At 37.1% G+C, this 24150-nt stretch overlaps 1 protein-coding gene across 1 annotated transcript in view; it reads right to left on the reverse strand.

Annotated features, from left to right (window-relative positions):
• The window catches only part of lmx1b.2.L (LIM homeobox transcription factor 1, beta, gene 2 L homeolog), a 44652-nt gene that overhangs the window by 19286 nt on the left and 1216 nt on the right, over positions 1 to 24150 (reverse strand). Inside the window, exons 2-3 of the mRNA XM_041587214.1 lie at positions 11777 to 11866; positions 5851 to 6031 (exon numbers count right to left, since the gene is read on the reverse strand). Coding sequence (XP_041443148.1) covers positions 5851 to 6031; positions 11777 to 11834 — 239 coding nt within the window. The 5' untranslated portion in view covers positions 11835 to 11866. The remainder of the gene's footprint in view (positions 1 to 5850; positions 6032 to 11776; positions 11867 to 24150) is intronic.

Genomic DNA, 24150 nt, shown 5'->3' on the forward strand with positions numbered 1-24150 from the left:
TATTTTAGATAACATTTTTGTTATCTAAAACAAATGAAACCCTTACATTTTAGTAATATCAAGGGGTGCCCTTTGTCCTCTGCTGGTGAATAACCAGAACTAGATTCATTAAATGGTCCACTTACACTACATATATTTTATATTCCCCATAATAATCCCAGCGTGGCCAGCCTTTCTATACAATTGAGATTCTTTATTAATTTTGCCAGGTTGTTAACACCCTTTTCATGTACTAAAGCCTAAAACTATCCTTCATAGCTGAAAATTATATCTTATTCCAAAGAATAAAAATGACTATCTCAGTGGTATTCTCAGTGGTATTACCTCTGCCACTTGCAATATTAGGAAGGATCAACAGTTTAGGGAGGTTAATGCAAGAGACTGGTGTAAGGAGGAGAGATTTGGGATTTTGGAGAACTTGGCTGACTTACAATCATTTAGATGTTCTTTGCCAGGGATAGGTTGCACCTCATTGACAATGTTTTACCTGCTTTGGGGAGACGATAGCTGAAGGTTGCAGGAGATTTTAAACAAGGCATGTGGGAGAAATCGGTGAGTAATTCTGTAGAAGGTAGGTTTAATGAAGATTTGGGGATAGCAAGGGAAAATTGAGTTAGAGAAGTTGATGGAAGTATTAGTAATGGAAGGGAGGAATAGCGGTTGTATTTACACAAATTACAAGCTGACACCAGTATAAAATGTATGTTTGCAAATGCAAAAAGCTTCGTTGGTAATATGAGAGAGCTGGAGGTACTGTCACTGGCCGAACTGGAGGCAACTTAAAGGAACATACACCACTTTTTAACAGGAAAATAGGACTTGTGCAGAACATACTTTTTGCCTATTGTTTTAATTAAGAAATACCTATGGTTTCTGTTATTTCTGGAAGTAAGCCAGAGATGAAACCAGTTTCACGTTAGCACTTCCTGACACTTCCTGGTTCCTGGAAGAAGAGAAGCTGATAATTAGCAGTCCACACACAGAAGCCCCTGATAATGAGCTGCTCAACAGCTGTGGCTTCAAGAAAGGAAAGGTTTGTTCAATGGTAGATAGGGAGCTTTGTACAAATTGCCCTATTTATAAAGAAAGGGAGAAGTTCAGTGTAAATAGTCTAACTCTCAAATTAGTGCTTTATAATGGGAAAAATGGAAAATATGTTGTTTTTTTAAACTAAAACAATAGGTAAAATGTAATTTCAACACAAGTCCTATTTATTTTGTTAATTTTTAGCAAAGGTGTTTTCAGAGACGTACTGTCCCTTTAATTGTACAGGTCAGCTATAGATCCCCTCAAGTTAGTAGGAGAAGCAGAGGCTCCGCTCCTGTTGCAAATAGAAAGGGCTGCAAGTTCTGGCAAGTCTTGATAATGATGGATTGCCTGGAACAACAGTACCGCTGGGACAGTTAAAAAACTTGTTACAGTATGGATTGTTGTGGACTAGTGATGGGCGAATTCGCAGCGAATTTCAGCATTTCGCAGCCGGCGAATTAATTTGCGAATTTGCTGCGAAAATTCGCCGGCGTGGAAAAAATTTACCACCAGCGCCGGTTCCAATGCCGGCGCCTTTTTTGACGCCGTTGTCAATTAACAGACGCCCATTGACTTTTTGCCAGCGTCAAAATTGACGCCCCTTACCCCTCACCCCCTCAACGTCAACGTATTTCTTATGGAAATCCATGGTGGAGAGGGTTTAAAACAACGAAAAAAACAGGCACCCCAAAACCGTGCCGCCCTAGGCGCAGGCCCTCGGAGGCCTATACATAAATACGGCCCTGAATCTAGTGATCCTTAACAACACCGAACATATAGCAAATATTAGAACTCCTGAGGCAAAGGTACTTTAATGTAGATGTGTGGAAATAATATTAATTTATTGGGATATTCATCTTATTCACCAAAGAAAAATCATGTGCACCCCACGCTTATACAGTATACTATATACCCGCATGACAAGAAGAAATACCTTCTAGGCAACTTGGAGATACAATGAAAAGAAAAACAATCATTTTGATGTTCAAATAAGTGCACAGATAGTTTTATTTTGGTCCAGTGTCTGATAAAAAAAAAAGTTTTCAAAGTATATCCATGTGGGAGGAGGCACAGACAATCAAACATTCTCTGACAGTTCCCCCGCATCTAAGAAATCTAAACTAGACCTTCAAAGCAATAAAGAGGGAGGAAAAAACAATCTTTCAAATATTTTCATGCAGCCACGTGCTTGTGTTTTCCCCTCTGTTGACTGGTTATGATAAGGCACAGTCTGGGCATTCATGGATCTTACATGTTCTATCAGATGCCAAGTTAAATCCTGGGACTGGCACCAACGAGAAGAAAGGGGTTTAGCTGAGGGATAAAAGCATTTCATTGCGCACCTGCGTCTCTATTCGAGAAACCTCTATAAAGGTACTACATAGAACATATCTAGTACCAGCTCAGTACGCAGTATATACCCTGCCTGCAACCAGTATTGCTTTAGAGCAGGGGTCCCCAAACTTTTTTACCCATGAGCTACATTCAAATGTAAGAGAGAGGGAAGCAACACAAGCATGAAAAAGTCAATTGAGGTGCCAAATAAGGGCTGTGATTGGCTATTTGGTAGCCCCTATGTGGACTGGCAGTCTACAAGAGGCTCTACTTGCCACTATACTATATGTCCTTGAGGACATACAACGATGAGTGTTACAAAGTAGCAATCAAGAATGCAAAAGTAGAAAATGAGGAACTGATTGCTTCACATGCAAAGACTAATCACATTTTTTGAAGGTATAGCAATAATACAGGTTAACAATGTGGCTCCATTAAAACATGGACATATGGATACAGGGAACTCTGAAAGAAAGGTTTAATAATTATATTACCAAGTATATACCATCCAATAGAATCCAGAAATACAGAAGCCGTTCTGTAGAAGTGCAGAAGTGTGTCCTCAAACTATGTCATTGGCTGACATAGGATATGGTACTTAAAAAATATACAATTTTGCAAAAGAAAAATGTCATTCTAAGCAACATCCTAATACACATTGATTATATGTTTTCAGTAATTTGAAAGTTATTTGTAAATAAAATTGCTATTGAAAACTGTCTCTGCTGGTTATGACTATGCCAATCATTGAAGCAATACAGCATACTTCCTTTCCTTTACTTTCTAACTGCCAACTTTTTAGCGGGACAATTCCGACAGCTCAACCCGCAGTCCCGGATTATTACTGAAATGTCCTGGCTTTCTCTTTGATCTCCTGCACTGATGCCAGAAAAAGATACAAAGTTTCTAAATTAATTGGCTTTTTTTGCAGAGAGCCCAGAATATGTGGCAGCTGCACTCAGATACATTTGTTACAATTTAAGATAAGCAAAGAAACCATAGTAACAATTTATGATAAGTAGGTCTCCTGGGGAAACTGTGACTTGCAGCTTAAAGGGCAATTCACCTTCATAAGCAAAACTATAAGAATACATAAAAACCACAGAAAAGTTACTTTCATAACCTGCCACATTTTGTAAAATGAACATGGTAGTTAGAGTGTGTGGCCACAAAAATGGGTGTTGTCAAAAAATTGCCACGCTCCACAGCATATCGTTTTCTCCCTCTTTCTATTTCCAAAATGTTGGGAGGTATGATATGGCAGTAGCTATTTACCCTCCGTCTATGCCTCTGATTCCCAAAAAATGTGGTGCATGTTCTGTTATTAACAGACCCGTAACAAAGAAAAATCACAGTAATGTGCAGGACATTGTGGGGAAAGGAAACTTTCCTTACATACCGAGAAAATATTTCCATTAACATGTTAAATTCTTAAATGTCTCAATTTCCTATCTTTCCTCGTTAGATCTTTGTGATTTTTTAACAGTTTGCGTTGCTATAGCCAAAGGGGGAACCACGGCTACATTTGGCAAGGCTACAGAGCTTCTGGCTGAACTAAAAAGCTCTATGGGAAGGGGTCTTCTCCTTAAACAGGGTTGGCCAGAGCTACACACCATATAAAACTATATTTTCCTGGCTAATAAAAATTGTGGTCAAGACAGGACCCCACAGTTCACGGGAAACAACAAAGTTTTTAAAGAAAATGGACCAGATGTCCTGTATCCCTGAAAACCCCGATATTTAAACATGATGGATAAAATATCAATACAGGTATGGGACCTGTTATCCAGAATGCTCAGGACCTGGGGTTTTCCGGATCAGGGATCTTTCTGTAATTTGGATCTTCATACCTTAAGTCTACTAGAAAATCATATAAACATTAAATAAACCCAATAGGCTGGTTTTGCTTCCAATAAAGATTAATTATATCTTAGTTTAGCTCAAGTACAAGGTATTGTTTTATTATTACAAAGAGAAAGGAAATCATTTTAAAAAATTTAGATTATTTGGATAAAATGGAGTCTACCGGAGCTTTCTGGATAACAGGTCCCATACTTGTGTATTATTATTTTCTGTAGATTATCCTTAGGTTCCCACTGATCAGTCTTTATTTTGAGCAAGTACAGTCAGTGATACCTGGGCCCCTATACTGGTCTGTGGCTCCTGACCCTCTAGCTATACTGGTATTTACAAATCACTTTCAAAATGTAATCATAAATAATATATATATAAATGTATATTTGGATGTTGCTTAGAATGACATTTTTATTTTATTATGCAAAATTACCTATACTGGTAGAGGCTCAGAGATATTTTTTAAGGTTGATTAATAGATCTGATACCTTCCACTTTATTAAGAAAGCCACTGATGTAATATTAGGGTGCAGCACTGACCTGATCAGGGGAATGCCAATACTCTGCACTGCCAGGCAGGACCGCCATCAGAAATCACAGGGCCCCATACGACAAACTTTTCTGGGCCCCCTGGGCTGCGCCCACCGCAAGCCCCACCTACAGGTCTGCCCTCCCCACCACACAGTAAAAAACCAAAAAAATATTGGTGGCTAGGGTTCCCACATGTTAATGAAAAGAAAAAGATATTGGTGGTCAGGGCCCCCCATAAAAAAACATTTCTGTCCAGGGCCCCCCCATTAAAAAATATTGGTGGCTAGGACCCCACATGAGAAAAAAAAATTGGTGGCCGGGGCCCCCCCACACACATTATAAGAAAATTGGTGGCCAGGGCCCCTTAAACGTCCATGCCTTCCCAAAGTCAGCAGCTTTGACTCAGATGGGGGGCCGGCTAATCAAGTGTGGCGTGGCCGGGGCCCCCCTTACCTTCGGGGCCTCCTACAACTCTCCCCCCTGATGACTGCCCTGCTGCCAGGCTACAAATTCAGTCCAGGGCTCTTAGACACGAGCATTATGAGTTTTACGGCAGAGGAATGTCATTCTAAGTAGGGTTGCATCAAATCCATTGTTTTGGAATTTGGGCAAGTCCTGAATCCTTTGTGAAAGATTCGGCCAAATACGGAACCGAATCTGAACCCTAATTTTGCATATGCAAATTAGAACCTGGAAGGGTCCTCTCTGGTTCTGACTCTCAGTACAGTGTAGCAGAACAAAGAACTCATGTTCTCTTGCATAAGAAATAAATGTACAGTAATTCTAAGTAACTTACCAATACACATCAAATCAATTTATAATTGATCGAGTTATTTGTAAATGGAATAACTATTTAAAGCAGTATGTGTAAGTCTGTTGGTATGCTTTCCACTGCGGGTTCTGACTCCATGTACAGTACCAATGAAAAAAATAAGTAGTCACAGTAGTCAGTTCTCATCCAGCCAAGACTCCAGTTCTCACAATGCCTTGAATGCTCCTAGAATTCTCTTACTTCCCAGGTCTGTTAATCACAAAGCAAGTCATTGTGGGAAGTCTTGGCTAGAGGAAACATTGACTTTGATATCTGGATTCAAGACTTACTTCTCATAGTCCTCCTTACAGTATAGCTGGCGGTTCCTGTAGTAGCAGGTCCCAGAGAGTATCTGTAGGCAAGCAGCACACTTTACGCAACATTCGTGCCACGATCTGTCATTCACTCTTAGCAGGAACCGATCTGATATGGTGTTGCCACAGCCAGCACAGACTTCATTCATTTTGTGACCTGGAATTATACCGGAGTTTCAGCTCAGTCATGGCTTCAAATAACTGATTACTAAAAGCCAGTTAGTGGTAATAATACAATACAAATTATGTAAAAAATTACACTATGGGGGTTATTCACTAAGCTCCAAATACCCGAAATTCCCCGAAATCAGAAAAATTTGTGTTGTTTTTATAAAATCTGACTATTAAAAAAAATTACCAATTTTTCAGAATTTATTAAACCCCGAGGGCTAAAAAGCCTGAATATAAAAACATGGCATCTTAAACCTGTCGAGGTTGCATAAAAGTCAATTGGGTTATTTATCAAGGTCCGAATTTACAGTATCTCAATATCGGCTGCTACAAACTCCGATCTAACCCGCTTGGGTTTTTAACTCTTATTTATTACATTTTCCCAAAAATTTGCTTTGCGGGAAAAGCCGATTTTCACGATTTTTTCTTGAATTTTCCCCCGAAATCTCTGAATTTTTCGGAATTATCACCCGAAAGCTCCGAAAACAGAGTGAAATTCCCTGAAACCCCCGACACAACCAAAAATCAATGGGACTGTTCCCATTGTCTTTTATGCAACCTCGACAGGTTTGAGATGTTTTTATATTCAGGCTTTTTAGCCCTCAGGGTTTGATAAATTCTGAAAAATTCATGGTTTTTAAAAGTCTGATTTTATAAAAAAAATCACAAATTTTTCGGATTTTGGGGAATTTCAGGTATTTGAAATTTAGTAAATAATCCCCAATGGAAACAGTCCCATTGATTTTTGGTTGTGTCTGGGATTTCAGGCAACTTCATGATGTTTTCTGAGCGAAAATCAGAGCTTTTCCCGCAAAGCAAATTTTTGGGAAAATGTAATAATAAATAAGCGTTAAAAACCCGAGCGGATTAGATCGGAGTTTGTGGCAGCCGATATTGAGATAAATTCGGACCTTGATAAATAACCTCCTATGTATACCCAGGAGCAGTAACCCACAGCAGCCAATCAGCATGTAGCATTTATTGGTCACCTGTTTCAAAGCAAACATACTATTGGTTGCTATGGTTTATTGCACCTGGGAAAACTTTTACATATGGGGCTATAATTAATATCTACTTAATCTCTTAATTGCATCCTTCTGTTATAGAATCCTTAAAGGAGAACTAAAGCGTAACTAAAGAAGTAGCTAGAAATTTTGTACATGATGTTTTGGGTTTCTGTACCAGCCCACAGCCCTTTAGCAGTAAAGATCTGTGTCTCCAAAGATGCCCCAGTAGCTCCCCATCTTCTTTTCTGCTGATTCACTGCACATGCTCTGTGCTGCTGTCACTTACTGAGCTTAGGGACCCACTCACAATATACAGTACACATAGAATAGAAATGTCACAATATAAGGCTGATTAGTAATTAATACAGATAATTACTACATGGCAGCACAGAAACCAGTGCAATTAGCATCAGAATTTAATAATCAGCAAACCTGTAGCATCAGCTTATATTACAGCCAGGGAAGCTCATTTTCTGCTGGATAATTAGTGACGAGCCCTAAGCTTAGCTTCTCAACAGCCAATCAGAGCCCACTGAGCATGTGAGTGTCACAGACACTTTCCAAGATGGTGACCCCCTGTGACAAGTTTGAAGTCCTGGATCATTGCTGCTATTGACAAGCTCAAACTTTAGCCTCGTGCAATAAGTTCAGTATATAAAATATGGCATTTTAAGCCACATTCATTTTTAGGGTTTAGTTTTCCTTAAGGCCAGAATTAGACTTTAACAGTGCTTATACATTTGTGACCTTCTTATTTTGACCTATCAGCTGTAGGTTGAACAGGCAAGTATTGAGTGATTTGAGAGACAGGCAATCATCCAATAAGTGGATCCTTTCAGCAAGTGAGAAGGAGCTGTTGATTCTCTAACTTACTCAGCTATCAATGGTCCATTTACACAATGAGAAGAGTCATTGACAAACAACATTTCCAGTATGGAAAGACGGACTAAGACTCAATAGGATCATGGGAGGGTCTATAAATACTGTCCTTTTCAAGGTGATATACAAACCCAGATATTCAACCAGTGTGGAAAAATGTTGGCATGAATAGCAGCTTGAGAACTCTAGGGATGTAATGAATCAAAAGTAGAATAGTTTATTGGGAAAATGGGGTTGAGAAAGGCAAATCATTTCATAGAAAAAGCACAAGAATGTAACTGCACACAAATCCCAGACTAAAACAGAGCCGATTATGTTGCTGGAAGAAGTTGCCCATGTTTCCTTTGGGGTATCCCAGCTCTTTACTTATTTTTCCACATAACTATACATCACTATAGATGAATCCAATCTCTTTTCTTCCAGGGATCCAATTTCCAGTGTGTGTTTAGAACAGGAAATAAAAGCATGTTAAGTTCTATCTGATTTTATCTCTTGCCGTTCATCGCTGGCACTTCTTCAAAGTGAAGTGATGAAGCACTTGAAATGTGGAGGCAGAGAGACTATCCTATGTACACACTCTGCTTAGCCTGACCTTCACAAAGCCAGCCTTCATTGCAAACACAACTGGAGTGCCTTATTGACTCTTCCAGATAATTAACCTCTTAGAGTCATTGTGATGCAACCTATCCAAGTAAGAAGCAACGTCTCATGTATTTGATGTGCTTTAAAAAGTGACACTAATGAATAGTTTGGCAAAATGGCGGTTTTGAAGCAAAATAGGCTCATTAATTATATTAAGTAGGACTGCCTATCCTACAAACTATTGCATAATCCTTACTAGCTGTCACCTTGCTCTACTAATGTCATATTTCTCTATATTAACCATGATGCTCGAGACCTCTATAATATAGATGCCCAGGTACTATTAGGATATTATTAATACAATTAATTGGAAGCCTGTGCACACTGGAAACATTCCATCGTGATTTTTCCTTTATTGAATCAACATTTCTGTCCTTGCCTGGGGATCTTTACCAAGGAGAGAACCAAAACATTAATTCAGTAAAGGTAAAATCATGATAGAACAGTATGCACAGGAATATATATATATATATATATATATATATATATATATATATATATATATATATATATATACTCCAATATTACTTGTCAATAATCATTTATTCCACTGTGCATACCAACGTTTCGGTCCACGTTTGGACCTTTATCTTGATAAAGGTCCAAACGTGGACCGAAACGTTGGTATGCACAGTGGAATAAATGATTATTGACCAGTAATATTGGAGTGCTTATCTTCCTTATCGCTATTTATCATATTTTGATATAGCACCCACTTGGACAAGTCAGAGTGCGGATACACACCTGAACTATATATATATATATATATATATATATATATATATATATATATATATATATATATATATATATGTGTGTGTGTGTGTGTGTGTTTAAAGGGATAGCTGGTTTGCTGCATTACCCTATTACAGGTATCTACTAGAGTAAAGGGGACAATAAAAAAAAAGAAATAAAATATTGAAAGCAAGAGTAATTTATTTCTAAACGAGCAAGGAAACTCAGGCCCCAAAAAAGCTCAGACAATGTTGGAAGTAGTAATGGAAGTACTGATAGTGTGGACATGAGTGTGGTGAGGAAATGCAGTTTAGGACTAGTTTAGTTTATTTACAAAAAATTATACATGTCAGAGAGTTTGCATCATGGATGTTGTGATATGATCTAGTCATGTCCGGAAGATTTCAAGGGCACCAAAAATCAGGACAGAATCCCAAAAAAGGAGATGCAAACCAAAAGGAACAGGTAGGGTTTGGGAGAAGACAGTTTTGCCTGATAATACACAGAATAGAAACAGGCTCAGGAATTAAACAAGACTGCATCCTCCAAATTCCCTCCATAGCATTGATTGGCCAGAGCCTAAAATTAATGCAACATCAGTGGTGAGCGAAATTTTTAGGTATGTATTTGCATCAAGGGCGTAACTACAGAGGAAGCAGACCCAGAGGCTGCAGGTGGGGCCCCATGACAATTTCAATAAATAATGGTAAAACAGGTCAACCTCTAGTGGACCTGAAAAAAAATTTGCTGTGGAGCCCCGTAATATCTAGTTACGTCACTGATTTGCATCGAAATTCCGCTTGCTGCCATCAACAACATTTTTTTTTTGCATAACTGCTGCAAAATTTTACTGCGAATAAAAATACGAGAAAAGCAAAAAAAAAAAAATGCATTTTGTATGAAAGGATCACTGTGACAAAAATGCCTGATTCACCAAAACAGATGCAACTGCTCATGCACTTCACCGCAAATTGGATGCAGTTGGGCTAAATATTTTTAAAGTCTACCTGGTGTAATTTCAGGTGTTCGGCATGCACCTGATTCTTTAGGCGCAACTGCAGTGCAGCAATTGATGCAGGGCTCTAAAGGGAACACTGTCACCTCCTGACCAAGAGGTAGCTCCAGGATTCCTTGAGTACGCTGTGTCAATAGGCAGAGCAGAAAACGATTCGGAACAGAAGTGTGAAGAATGAATTTGGACACAAGTACCTTTAATGAAATTGGTTTTAGATGCAACTCACTGTGGGGGAAAAACACAATTTGCCCACTGGGGCTCATTTCTCAACACTGGGCAAATTTGCCCATGGGCTTTTACTTATAGCAACCAATCAGTTATTAGCTTTTTAAAGCCAGCTGCAAGAAGGACAATGAATGCAGCAATCTGATTGGTTGCTATAGGTAACAGCCCATGGGCAAATTTGCCCAGTGTTGAGAAATGAGCCCCACTGTGTCTTCAGTGTTGTTGTATAACAACAAGACTACATTCAAATTTTCTACAAAGTATTACTTGGCCAGGGCGGAATTAAAAGAAAATAAGTGTGTTATTATGTACACAACGATGGGTGACACAAAATGAGATGTGATGAAGCTGTCACATGGTGCAGAAATCAGGTACATATATTTGGACATATAAGAGTGCCCTTGCTGCATTTTGGGATATTGTTAAAACATGAACAGCTGGAGGGCTCTGTAGACTGTATGTCTGTAACTGACAACCTGGGTTAATGAGATCAACAAGTTCAGAAAGGTCAAGCAGAAATATGACTATTATTAGTTATAAAACATGAGAGTGCTACAAGGCTGCACTGACCATAGACATTGCTGTACATGATCTTACTTGTACTTTAAAGGGATACTGTCATGAGAATTTTTTTTTTCAAAATGAATCAGTTAATAGTGCTGCTCCAGCAGAATTCTGCACTGAAATCCATTTCTCAAAAGAGCAAACAGATTTTTTTATATTCAATTTTGAAATCTGACATGGGGCTAGACATATTGTCCATTTCCCAGCTGCCCCAAGTCATGTGACTTGTGCTCTGATAAACTTCAATAATTCTTTACTGCTGTACTGCAAGTTGGAGTGATATCACCCCTCCCCCCAGGAGCCAAACAACAGAACAATGGGAAGGTAACCAGATAGCCGCTCCCTAACACAAGATAACAGCTGCCTGGCAGATCTAAGATCCTAAAGTGCAGGCACAAGTCACATGGCCAGGGGCAGCTGGGAATGGGCTACCCCCATAGGTCTTAAAGCAGTAGAGGCGAAGGGGCCTAGCCTGAAGGCCAGTTGAGAATGGGTTTTTGTGCTGCCCTTGGTACCACTTTAATTATAAGGAGACAATAATTAAATTTATCTATAATATTTGCTATGTGGTCAGTCCTATGTAATTGGAAATGTGTTGCCACATTACTTTTCCGTGAGTACCAACACACACACACAGCTAATCCTCATTCATTGATTTACTAACCAAGGCCAAGGAATGGAGAGTGTTCTCGGCAGGATGACGGCACATCCTCTGTCTTCATGGTAAGGTATTAATTTATTAAAAATCCAGTAACTGAAAAACAAAAATAATTTAAAAAGTCAGAATAATCAAAACATTTTGCGACATAGTGACACTTTAGTCATCGAATTTCACTTTTTAAAGCCATTTGATTTAGATAAGTATGGGAAATTATTTTATGCAGTGTAAACTACACATAGGGGGCACACCAAGAACTCTATTCTTCTACCTGCAACTGTCCCCTTTATATATAGGACTGATTCTCAATTACTCTGAGTTACTAACAAGGTTAGAATTCTACCAAATGTGTATTATTCAGGCAAAAATATATAACAACCCTTAAAGGGCATGTAAAGTCTAAAATAGAATAAGGCTAGAAATGCTGTATTTTGTATACTAAATATAAACATGAACTTACTGCACCACAAGCCTAATCAAACAAATAATTTATGCTTTCAAAGTTGGCTACAGGGGGTCACCATCTTGTAACTTTGTTATACATCTTTGTAAGACTAAGACTGTGCACATGCTCAGTGTGGTCTGGGCTGCTTAGGGATCGTCATAAACAAAGCTGCTTGAGTTCTGCATGGCTGGGAAGTAAGGCGGGGGCTCCCCCTGCTGTTCATAAGTATGATTGTTTCCCTGCTCAGCAGTTAGGGACCGTCAGACAATTCCTATCCCCAGCAGTAAATGAAGGGAGAATTTCACTGCATACAGTCAGGTTTCTTATAAAAACAGTACACATTTTTTAATTGAAGTATATTGAAGATATGTTTCTTTTTCATTAAAGAAAGTAAAAATGGGATTTTATTTTTTTGCCTTTACATGCCCTTTAAGCTGATAGCACATGAGACTTTCAGCTGGCTGAAAAGTAGTGGAAATACGCTTGCCAACTTCCCAGTATTGGTTGTGTCAGGCATTTCCCCTGAAAGTCAAAGGGAGCCTGCACAAGGTAATCTCAGGTGTTCTAAAGCCAACAGCTTTTATGTTAAAAGAATATTGGAAGAAAGATGGTAACATATTTTTTAATCACAGTCCATGAATGTTTGAAATTGTACACTAAACTGCATTTTAGGTTTTGGATGCAGAGACTCATTTGTACTGGATTTGATACTTGGCTGATTCCATACATTTTTGGATTAGGTGTATCCAGCGAAGCCTGGGTGATGATTGAGTTAAGCAGGTGAAGTCAGGGTGAAGCTAGTTGAGAACGGCTTCTTTGGTATAAAAATGAATTCCGATAATTATAGTAATATATAAACACCAGTGATGGGCAAATTTATCCAGTTTCGTAGAAAAATTAGGGAATTTCCTGCGAAATTCAAGAAACGTTAAATAATTTTGCGAAATACGCCCGCGTTAAAGTCAATGAGTGTTTGTTTTTTTTCAACAACAGTTTCGTGAATTTATTTGCTGGCAGCGAAATGTGGAAATTCACTGCGAATTCATGCCTGGCAAATGTATTTGTCCGTCACTAATAAACACATAATTGTGCCCTGCCCTGCAAGCTGTGATATTTATTTAAGGGGAAATTTATATATTCTACTTGCAGGTGGATATTATCTTTACATTCCCTGTTGAACACATGGGATCTTTATAAATGGCAAGTAAGGCAAGTATAAGAAATGTCAATAGGGGTAGCAAGTAAGTCATAATAACAGATGGAGAAAGAAAATGGCTAGGTGTTGTAGAGATTTGAAGGTCCATCATTGCACTGAAAATGTAATGTCTATCCCATGGACATATACAGTGCTGTATTTATTGGATCCAAAGATTGATGGTGGTTGTTTTTGGACCATGAATATGATGGGATCTTGCAGACCAGCAGTTGTAGTAAGAGGGGTTGAGAATAGCAGTATAGCGGGAAAATATTGTAAGAGTAGGGCAAGATAGTGACACTTTGGGTCAGATTTACTAAGCTCGAGTGAATAATAAGTATTTTTTTGGGTACTTCGACCATCGAATGGGTCAAATTTGATCGAATTCGATTGAATCAAATGATTTGAACGATTCAAAGTAAAAATCGTTCGACTATTTGACCATTTCGACCATTCGATAGTACTGTCTCTTTAAAAAATACTTCAACTTCATACTTCACCACTTTAAACCTACCGAGGTGTAATGTTAGCCTATGGGGACCTTCCCCAGCACTTTTGTAACATATTTTTAGATCGAATAAAAATCCTTTGATCGATCGCTTAAAATCGTTCGAATCGTTTGATTCGAAGGATTTTATTGTTCAATCGAAGCATTTGTGCTAAATCCTTCGAATTCGATATTCGAAGTCGAAGAATTTAACTACAAGGGTCGAATTCGAGGGTTTATTAACCCTCGAAATTCGACCCTTGATAAATGTGCCCCTTTAAGTCAATATAACCCTTCCATTAGTCTTAAAGCACAACTTCCAACAAACATGACAGTCAAAGAGCAGAAAAGGTTACAATCTGTTTTAGCCACTACTAAACCTGGCACAGATCTTATCAATAAAATAAAATAATAAAATGAAGGCCATTAAACCCAAAGAAAAATATTTTATTGCTCTTTTTAGTCATTTTCATTTTTTTATAATAAAAAACTTGGCCGCTAGGAAAGCCATTTTACAAAAAAGGCTCTCACAGACCCCCTCCACCTATTTCCTTAGTACAACAAAAACTTCACTACATCTTTCACTTAGATTGGATAGAAACTCAAACGAAGAAAAAGAACACTAAAAGGTTCTTCAATACCTGGTTTACTTTCATAAACAGTCAGGGTCGGACTGGCCAGCGGGGCGCTGGGAAAAAACCTGGTGGGCCCCGACTCATGGGGGCCTGCCAGCCCAGACCCGCTCCTTGCCCTTGCCACACAATCTCTGTTTCCGGCCTTGGTCGCATCAAAACAAGGTACGCGCATGCACATACGGGGGAGGTGGGTAATGCTGAAGGGGGCTGCAACTGGGGTCCGGAGGGGGATTTGCGGCAGGGTTTAGGCATGGGGGGGGCGCTGAGACATCAGCCCCGGTAGGGCTGACCCTGTAAACAGTCTCCCACCAAAAATCAGACATCTAACCAGATACAAACCTTCCAACACACCACATGGTACGAAACAGAACTAATAAGAGGTACCGAACCTGTCCAGGAAGTACGGATGCACCGAATCCAGGATTCAGTTTCGGGATTCGGTCAGGATTCTGCCTTTTTCAGCAGGATTCGGATTCGGCCGAATCCTCGTTCCTGGCCGAACCGAATCCAAATCCTAATTTTCATATGTAAATTAGGGGCAGGTAGGGAAATACCGTGACTTTTCGTCACAAAAGAAGAATTTTTTCCTTTCCTGTCCCTAATTTGCATATGCAAATAAGGATTCGGTTCGGTATTCGGCCAAATCTTTCACCAAGGATTCAGGGATAGTAGTTGATTCGGTGCATCCTTACCAGGAAGCGGAACGATTACTTATAAACACTGAAAATCAAAGACAATCAACCACAACTGAACCCCCCAGGAGTCGTTATCTCAACAGATTGCTAACAAGCTACCCAATACAATAATAATGAAATCAGCCCACTGAAAACCACCTATTTTAGACAAACTGGTAAAGATGATCACACACACCAACAGAGGTATATGTAAAGTTCTAATGGTCACCCTTTGAATCAATAGTATTTATGTTATTTTACATCTTGATTTTAACTTGTTTTGCAATTAATATTGATTTTCTTGATTTGCTTTATGTTAAAACACATGCAAATGTAAATAGAAACAATAGTGGAAAAAAAAAAAGAAAATTAAAAACTGTCCAACCATATCTAAAAGAAATGAATAGAAATTCATCAAGAATCAAGAGCAACCAAAATACATCAAATAGAAGTCTCCACAATTCACAGATAGATAATGAAAAATAAAGTCAATTCATTGAACCCAAAAGAGTTATAAAAAAATAAAAACTCAGTCTCTCTATCTGTTCGTATCAAAGGTGTTTCCTAACAGTTGTGTCTTTAGCAATAATGGGATACTGAGCAGGTGCCTAGAAAACCTTGCGCATGAGCCAGTTGTAAGTCATTATATGAACTGAGACAGGGAGACTGGGTATGGGGGATATTTGTGCATCATTCTCTGACTAGCGATATGGATTTTAAATCTGATTACATGCACTCAGTATCAGCTCTGTTCTATCATTGCAACATGAAATTTCGGTGACCTTTTCAAAAACAATAAAGGTGCTGAATTCTAGGATTAATTTGGCATTGCTGGTATTTCTCTTTCACCCCCTCTACACTTCCCCCTCCATCATCCTTCCCACCCCCTTCTCAATTAGTCTTCCCTTTTTTATAGTTTAAAGCCTGCTCCTTAAAACAAAAGAAAAACTCTTAAGGCCCATAGTTCACAGGGTATATTCCCTTCCCTGCCTTTGTTTTTGCACCGAATGTTGGCTGGCGAATGCGTCTAAAAGCCCCTGATAAAAATGCAGATAAAGTCCATGGTTTCATGTTAAAATAAGCACAATTAGTTACAGTAAGGGGTCATTTATCAAAGTCCCAATTTATCTCAATATTTTCTGCTATAAACTCCGATCAAATCCGCTAGTTTTTTTACGCTTATTTAAATTTTTTATGATTTTTTCAGATTTTTTCATCTGATTTTCACGAATTTCACAATTTTTTTCAGATCTTTCCCCCGAAGAATTCGAAAACTTCAGGTTATTGCACGAAACAGCGTACATCAAAAAATCATTGGGACTTCTCCCATTGACTTATTTGCAACCTCAACAGGTCTGAGATGCCGGATTTTCAGGTTCGGACTTTTCCATCCTCAGGGTTTAATAAATTCCCAAAAATTCGTGAATTTTTTCTGGATTTTTGCATTTGGAGTTTAGTAAATAACCCCCTAAACATATTGTTAAAATATGTTCAATTAAAATTAGTTACTTAATTATGTCCACAATAACATAATATTATGGGCCAGCCAAAAGTCACTTCTTGTATTTAAATGTTCCCAACTGCAGCTTGTAGCTGGGTTTCATAATGTAATCATAATTCCATAACTCGGCAATTCTTAACCTATGGATTAGGACCCAAAACTGCCATGCTGTTTAGGGTGAGGCTCGGTTCTCCCCTCAATAATTTGAAATTTCTTCCTAAACAGTGAATATTAATTCAAAGGAGGTGCAGATCTGGTTCTAAAAAAATATTGGATGGCAAATCTGATTCTGCAACTGAATTTGGGTCCCCTGAGGAAAAAACATACAACACACTGTCATATCTGAACTTTAATGCCAAAAGTGGACCTAGCAGACTATTATCAATTGCTTGATGTTTAAAGGGCATGTAAAGTGTAAAATAGAATAAGGCTAGAAATGCTGTATTTTGTATACTAAATATAAACATGAACTTACTGCACCAGAAGCCTAATCAAACAAATGATTTATGCTTTCAAAGTTGGCTACAGGGGGTCACCATCTTGTAACTTTGTTATACATCTTTGCAAGACTAAGACTGTGCACATGCTCAGTGTGGTCTGGGCTGCTTAGGGATCGTCATAAACAAAGCTGCTTGAGTTCTGCATGGCTGGGAAGTAAGGTGGGGCTCCCCCTGCTGTTCATAAGTATGATTGTTTCCCTGCTCAGCAGTTAGGGACCATCTGACAATTCATATCCACAGCAGTAAATGAAGGGAAAATACAATCAGGTTTCTTATAAAAACGGTACACATTTTTTAATTAAAGTATATTGGAGATAGGTTTCTTTTTCATTAAAGAAAGTAAAAATGGGATTTTATTTTTTTGCCTTTACATGCCATTTAACATATCAAATTCCAGTTAGGATAACAGTCTGCATTTGGAGGGTTCTTTGTGTTTTGTTATAGTTAAAAGGGTTTATCCTGACGGAAACAATTTTAAAAACCAATATAAAAAGTTATTAAATTGTACAGGATTTTTTATTTTTACTGTACTTTTATTGTAAGAAAAAGGATTTGATGCTGCGTTTAAATTGATAATCAGCTGCTACGTGCTATAGTTGCATTCTGAAATTAAATGAACCAATTGAAGAAATCAATTTGTTTTTTCAGTACAGTCTATTTTCAATATCTATTCTCTCTAGAAGAGTTCTAAATGGATAGCCATTGCTAACAATGCAAATATAAACCCTGCAGGAATACATTCTATTTTCCAGGGAACCTTTTTAATCTACATGTTTAAATAAACAAGTTGGAGCTGTCATTTTCTGTTGAGGTAAAAGGATTTTTTTCTTCCCAAGGCTCCAGTGAAACAGTACCCCCAAAGGTGAAATTATATAAATTAATAAAATTCATAAAAAAATGATAATAAAATACTATGGGGCCAATTCACAAAGGGTCGAATATCGAGGGTTAATTAACCCTCGATATTCGACTGGGAATTAAAATCCTTCGACTTCGAATATCGAAGTCGAAGGATTTTAGTGCAAATAGTGCAATCGAACGATCGAAGGATTATTCCTTCGATCGAACGATAAAATCCTTCGAATCGAACGATTCGAAGGATTTTAATCCAACGATCGAAGGAATATCCTTTGATCAAAAAAACTTAGGCAAGGCTATGGGACGTTTTCCCATAGGCTAACATTGAGTTCGGTAGCTTCTAGATGGCGAACTAGGGGGTCGAAGTTTTTTCTTAAAGAGACAGTACTTCGATTATCGAATGGTCGAATAGTCGAACGATTTTTAGTTCGAATAGTTCGATTCGAAGTCGTAGTCGAAGGTCGTAGTAGACCATTCGATGGTCGAAGTAGCCCAAAAAACACTTCGAAATACGAAGTTTTTTTACTTTGAATCCTTTATTCGAAGTTAGTGAATCGGCCCCTAAGTGTGCTCACCTTTTAATGAACATTTTTAAATAAAGGCATTCATGTGTTCTAAAGTAAATCTCCACCCTAATACTCACTTCTCATTTCTGTTTGCTTGTAAACTGGGAGCTGGAACCCCCAAAGCCTGGCTCACTGTGTTCCAAGCTGACTAGACAAGCTAATTTGTTTCAATTTCATCCCCAAAATTGTGTGCACGCCATACACCTCTTGCACCTGGATATCAAGCTTTGCATTTTAAAAAACAGGGTGCCCTTTTGCATTAGTTTGGGTGCTTTCCTTGCCTGTATTGCAATTCCTTTGTTCTAACCATAAAAGATAAAACAATAACAGAGTGTCCTACAGACCATTTTACAAGTCACTGCACAGGTGTATTGATTTATATTTTCTAATGTCTAATAAACATTATCAATACAAATGTATACACTACAGACATATTTAGTAAACTTCACTGCAGAGACTTGTCTTGCATATAGCCATGCCTTACAACCATTTATCAAGAATCCAGTAAGTGATATAGAAGAAAGTATCCCATTCATGTCACCTATAGTGATGGGCGAATAAATTAGCTTGGCACGAATTCATGGCGAATTCCCGCATTTTGCCGCCAGCAAATAAATTTGCGAATCTCCAGAGAAAATTCGCCAGTGAAGATTTGCCGGCGTCAATTTCCGATTTTTTCGTGAAAACGTTCGAATTGCTCAATTTTATAGTGAAAACATTCGAATTGCTAGATTTTTTTGGGAAGATGTTCAAATTTCATGAATTTTTAGTGAAAACGTACGAATTTCACAATTTTTTTGTGAACTTTCTGATTTCACGATTTTCTGCAAATTTGTCGCCGCTTCGCTAATTGTGCGTGAAATTTGGGAATTTTCGGCGAAACGGGAGAGATTTGCCCATCACTAGTCACCTACATTATGGGGGTTATTTACTTAAACCCAAATAATCAAATTTTTTTATTTATTAAAAAAGTCGACAAACTTATTTATCAATAATTCCACTTGAAAAGGTCTCAGGAATAAACGATGCAACAAAATCAAACGTCAATTCGAATCGTGCAATCAACTCTCCAAAAGCTTAACTTTATCAAATTGCCTCTGCGAAAACTCGACATTGTAGTATCAGACAAAAACCCTGACTTTATCGGATTATCCAGCACAAATCACGATATCAAGAAACGACTTCAGGGACATCTGCCATTGACTTCTACATGACCTCAACAGATTTGAGATGGAGTATTATCAGATTCAGGTTTTTAGCAGCTTTGGGGTACAATAAATCTCTAAAAATTCCAGTTTTTCCACTAAACATTCAAGTTTTCTCCTTAAAAACCATAACCAGATAAAGTCAATGTTTAATAAATGGCCCCTAAATTTAACCTGTTTGTCTGCACTGTAATACACTGATTTTTTTTTTGTATATTTTGAGTAAAAAGGGATTTCCACTCTAAGGGGGTTATTTATCAAAGTCCGAATTTATCTCAATATGTTCTGCTACAAACTCTGATCAAATCCTCTCGGGTTTTTTACACTTATTTATTATTACATTTTCCGAAAATTTTCTTTGCAGTAAATAAAAACTAGTTTTTCACGATTTCTTCCGATTTTTCATCCGATTTTTGCCTGAAAATTCTGAAAACTTTGGGGTGTTGAACGAAAACCAGCACACATATAAAATCATTGGGACTTCTCCCATTGATTTATATGCAACCTCGACAGGTCTGAGATACCGGATTTTCTGATTTGGACTTTTTCCATCCTCTGGGTTTAATAAATTCTGAAATATTTGTGATTTTTAAAAGCCCGATTTTATTAAAAAAATATCAAGAGATTTTCATGATTTTTGCATTCGGAGTTTAGTAAATAACCCCCTAAAACAGTTTTTTTGTCTAATGAAAGAAAATGTAATATGCAAAAAAGATAAACACACACAACTTTCAATAGCATTAATTGCTTGGAATTCAGATTTCTTTAATATATATAGTTTCCCCTGTCTCTGTCTCCCAAAAATGAAAACCATCTTCCGTCTTGATATATATTTTTATATTTCTATAGGTTTTCCTACTAACAAGGCTGAGTGTATCCATTTTTTTATATTTTTTTTCATACTGAGTAATTGTCACACCACAGCCGGGAATTCAATTTTGAATTAGTATATCTGTTAAAATTGAATTAAACTAATAATATAACATGTGGAAATTGAATTAGTTAAAAAATGTGTGATATTAATATGATCATAATGTAAATCATAATGAAAAATGAAAAATGATACAGGTTATTTTGGGATCTGTGGGTTTTGAATTTTTCTCATGTTCCTATTAGTGATCAGCAATTGCAAATGTTTAATTATTATTATTGTTGACACATTTTTATAAAGCACATTTTTCAGCACTTTACAATTAATGGGTCTATACAGTGAACATACAGATACTACACACAAGAGGTACAAAATAATGATCCTGCTCAAAAGAGCTTGCAATCTAAAATGTAAAAATGTTTTTTTATTATGCAGAGTGGCTTGGTTGAAACACATCAGTATATTATAAAGTGCTATTAAGCTTCCCTCTAGAACAAAACAGCATATGAGTTTCCACGTTGTGGGCCAAGTATCTCCTAATGACATGTTTGGGGGGTTTCATTTTATTGTATGTATGCATGTGTGTATAGAAACTACTTATGTATGCAGCACTGTACAGCAGAACAATGAATTAATAAATTAATAGAACTAACAGGGGTCATTATAATAATAAATACAACTAAATAATAACAGTAAAAAATATAAATAAATATAAAAAATACAATTACAATAACGCTTAATAGGGGCAGGAGGATGGAAGTCCCTGTCCTGCAGAGCTTACAATCTGTAAAACAATGATCTGGTCATGCCTGGCCTTAAGTTGGACAGTCCTGCTCTACAGTAGCATTACCTCTTATTAATGATCAATTTAAAAAAAATACATATTTTATTGCGTAAATAATTAAATAGAAACTGAACACTTTATTATATATACAGTTATGAGACCTGTTCTCCAGAATGTTCGGGACCTGGGGCTTTCCAGATAATGGATCTTTCAGAAATGTGGATCTTCATACCTTAAGTCTACTAGAAAAGCATATTATAAACATTAAATAAACCCAATAGACTGGTTTTGCTTCCAACGAGGATTAATTATATCTTAGTTGGGATCAAGTACAAGCTACAGTTTTATTATTACAGAGAAAAAGGAAATAATTTTTTAAAATTTGGATTATTTGTATAAAATTGAGTCTATGGGACTATCTATATCATCATCATCATCATTTATTTATATAGCGCTGTCAAGATACATATATATATATATATTAGGGATGCACCGAATCCAGGATTCGGTTCGGGATTCGGCCAGGATTCGGCCTTTTTCAGCAGGATTCGGCCAAATCCTTTTGCCTGGCAAACCGAATCCGAATCCTAATCCTAATTTGTAAATGCAAATTAGGGGCGGGGAGGGAAATTGCGTGACTTTTTGTCAGAAAACAAGGAAGTCAAAAATGTTTTCCCCTTCCCACCCCTAATTTGCATATGCAAATTAGGGTTCAGATTCGGTTCATATTCGGCCGAATCTTTCTTTTGCATTCGGTCAAATCCAAAAAAGTGAATTCGGTGCATCCCTAATATATATATCCTATGAATTTGGACCTTCAAACCTTAAGGGGCCCATTCACTAAGCTCGAGTGAAGGAATAGAGGAAAATAGAGGAAAAAAACTTTGATTTTCGAATGTTTTTTTTGGCTACTTCGACCATCGAATTGGCTACTTCAACCTTCGACTTTGAATTGAACGTTTCGAACTAAAAATCGTTCGACTATTTGACCATTCGATAATCAAAGTACTGTCTCTTTTAAAAAACTTCGACCCCCTAGTTCGCCACCTAAAACCTACCGAGGCCAATGTTAGCCTATGGAGAAGGTCCCCATAGGCTTTCCAAGGTTTTTCTGATCGAAGGATAATCCTTCGATCGATGGATTAAAATCCTTCGATCGATGGAATAAAATCCTTCGATCGATGGATTAAAATCCTCGATCGATGGATTAAAATCCTGCGAATCGTTAATTAACCCTCGATATTCGACCCTAGGTAAATGTGCCCCTAAGTCTACTTTAAAAAAGCATTTAAACATTAAATAAATCCAAAAGGCTTGTTTTGCCTCCAGTAGTTATTAATTATATCTTAGTTAATGTACTTTTACATTATTGCAGAGAAAAAGGAGTTTCCTTGTAAACTGCAGCCGTACAAGCCAAAATATTCTGTAAAATAGATATTGGAACTGTTGGGGACTATTGTATTTATCTTGTAGAACTGCAAACTCTTCCGGCTTTGAGGAAGGAATTTTTCTCTGTTACATTTGTTTTAGGGGTATATTTATCAAAGAGTGAAAATATGGTTCACCCCGGCAGCTCTCGTTTCACTTATATAGGGTTTGTAGGCGGCATATTTATTAAAGCGTATGCTTTATGGTCACCCTATGGCCCTAAAAATCCTATAAATTTAAATAAAGAGACATTTCCATTTAACAAACTATGGTGATCTCTATTTTTGCCGTTCAATAAATATGACCTTTAATTCTCCATTTATGCTATATTTGTTTTTTATAGTTATCACAACTTGATTTAAAAAATAATAGAAGACTTTCATGAGTCAAACCAAAAAGGCTACGTTCAAATTTAATGAATAATCTTTTAATATTGCGTTAAAACTACAGAAGTGATAGGAAACAAATGAGGAGATCAGCAGTTTTGGGGAAAAAGCAGTGTATCACCAGAATACACAGTTTAAATGATTATTGCTTAAAATAATTAGATTTTTCAGTGAACAGTTTATAAATATGTGACCTTTACTAAAATAATTAACAGCCGAGACAGGATAAAGATAATAAAGAGGACAATAAATTGGACTTTGAAAAATGCAAATTTATTCACTTACCAAGCTAAAAACACTACATGGAATTTTAAAGAGAACAAAGCATCACTAGTATACTTGTTCATCTCTTTCTTCTTGGCGTGCAATCATTGATTATTTTTACATAACCTAGTATTTTTGCCGGTTAACAAGATTTTTTTTCCTTCTATAAAATAAATATTATTAAATATGTTCATTAAACACTTATTTTTACAACATCTGTTACTAAAGAACTTTTGTTACTAAAGAACGGGGGTTTAATTAATTAATATTGTAACCTCCCCAGCAGTACAAGAATTTATTTTATTTTTTGGTTTAATTTAATAGTTGCTTCTTTTACCTTTGTAGCTTTTTATATAAAATATTTGCTCAGGATGCTTTTAAGTTTTATAATAATCATTAGGATTATTATTGTAATCCCATATAAAGTTACAATTATGCCTTTTTCCCCTTTATTTCTACCTTGGTTTAGCAGCTGCATTGTAGAGCAGGTCCTTATTAGAACATATATTTATTAATAAATGGAATTATAAAATCACAGTGTTTATTCCATGTAATTGTTATAATCGTATATGGAGACTAAA

This window comes from Xenopus laevis, chromosome 3L (assembly GCF_017654675.1).
Source record: "Xenopus laevis strain J_2021 chromosome 3L, Xenopus_laevis_v10.1, whole genome shotgun sequence".
Lineage (NCBI taxonomy): Eukaryota > Metazoa > Chordata > Amphibia > Anura > Pipidae > Xenopus > Xenopus laevis.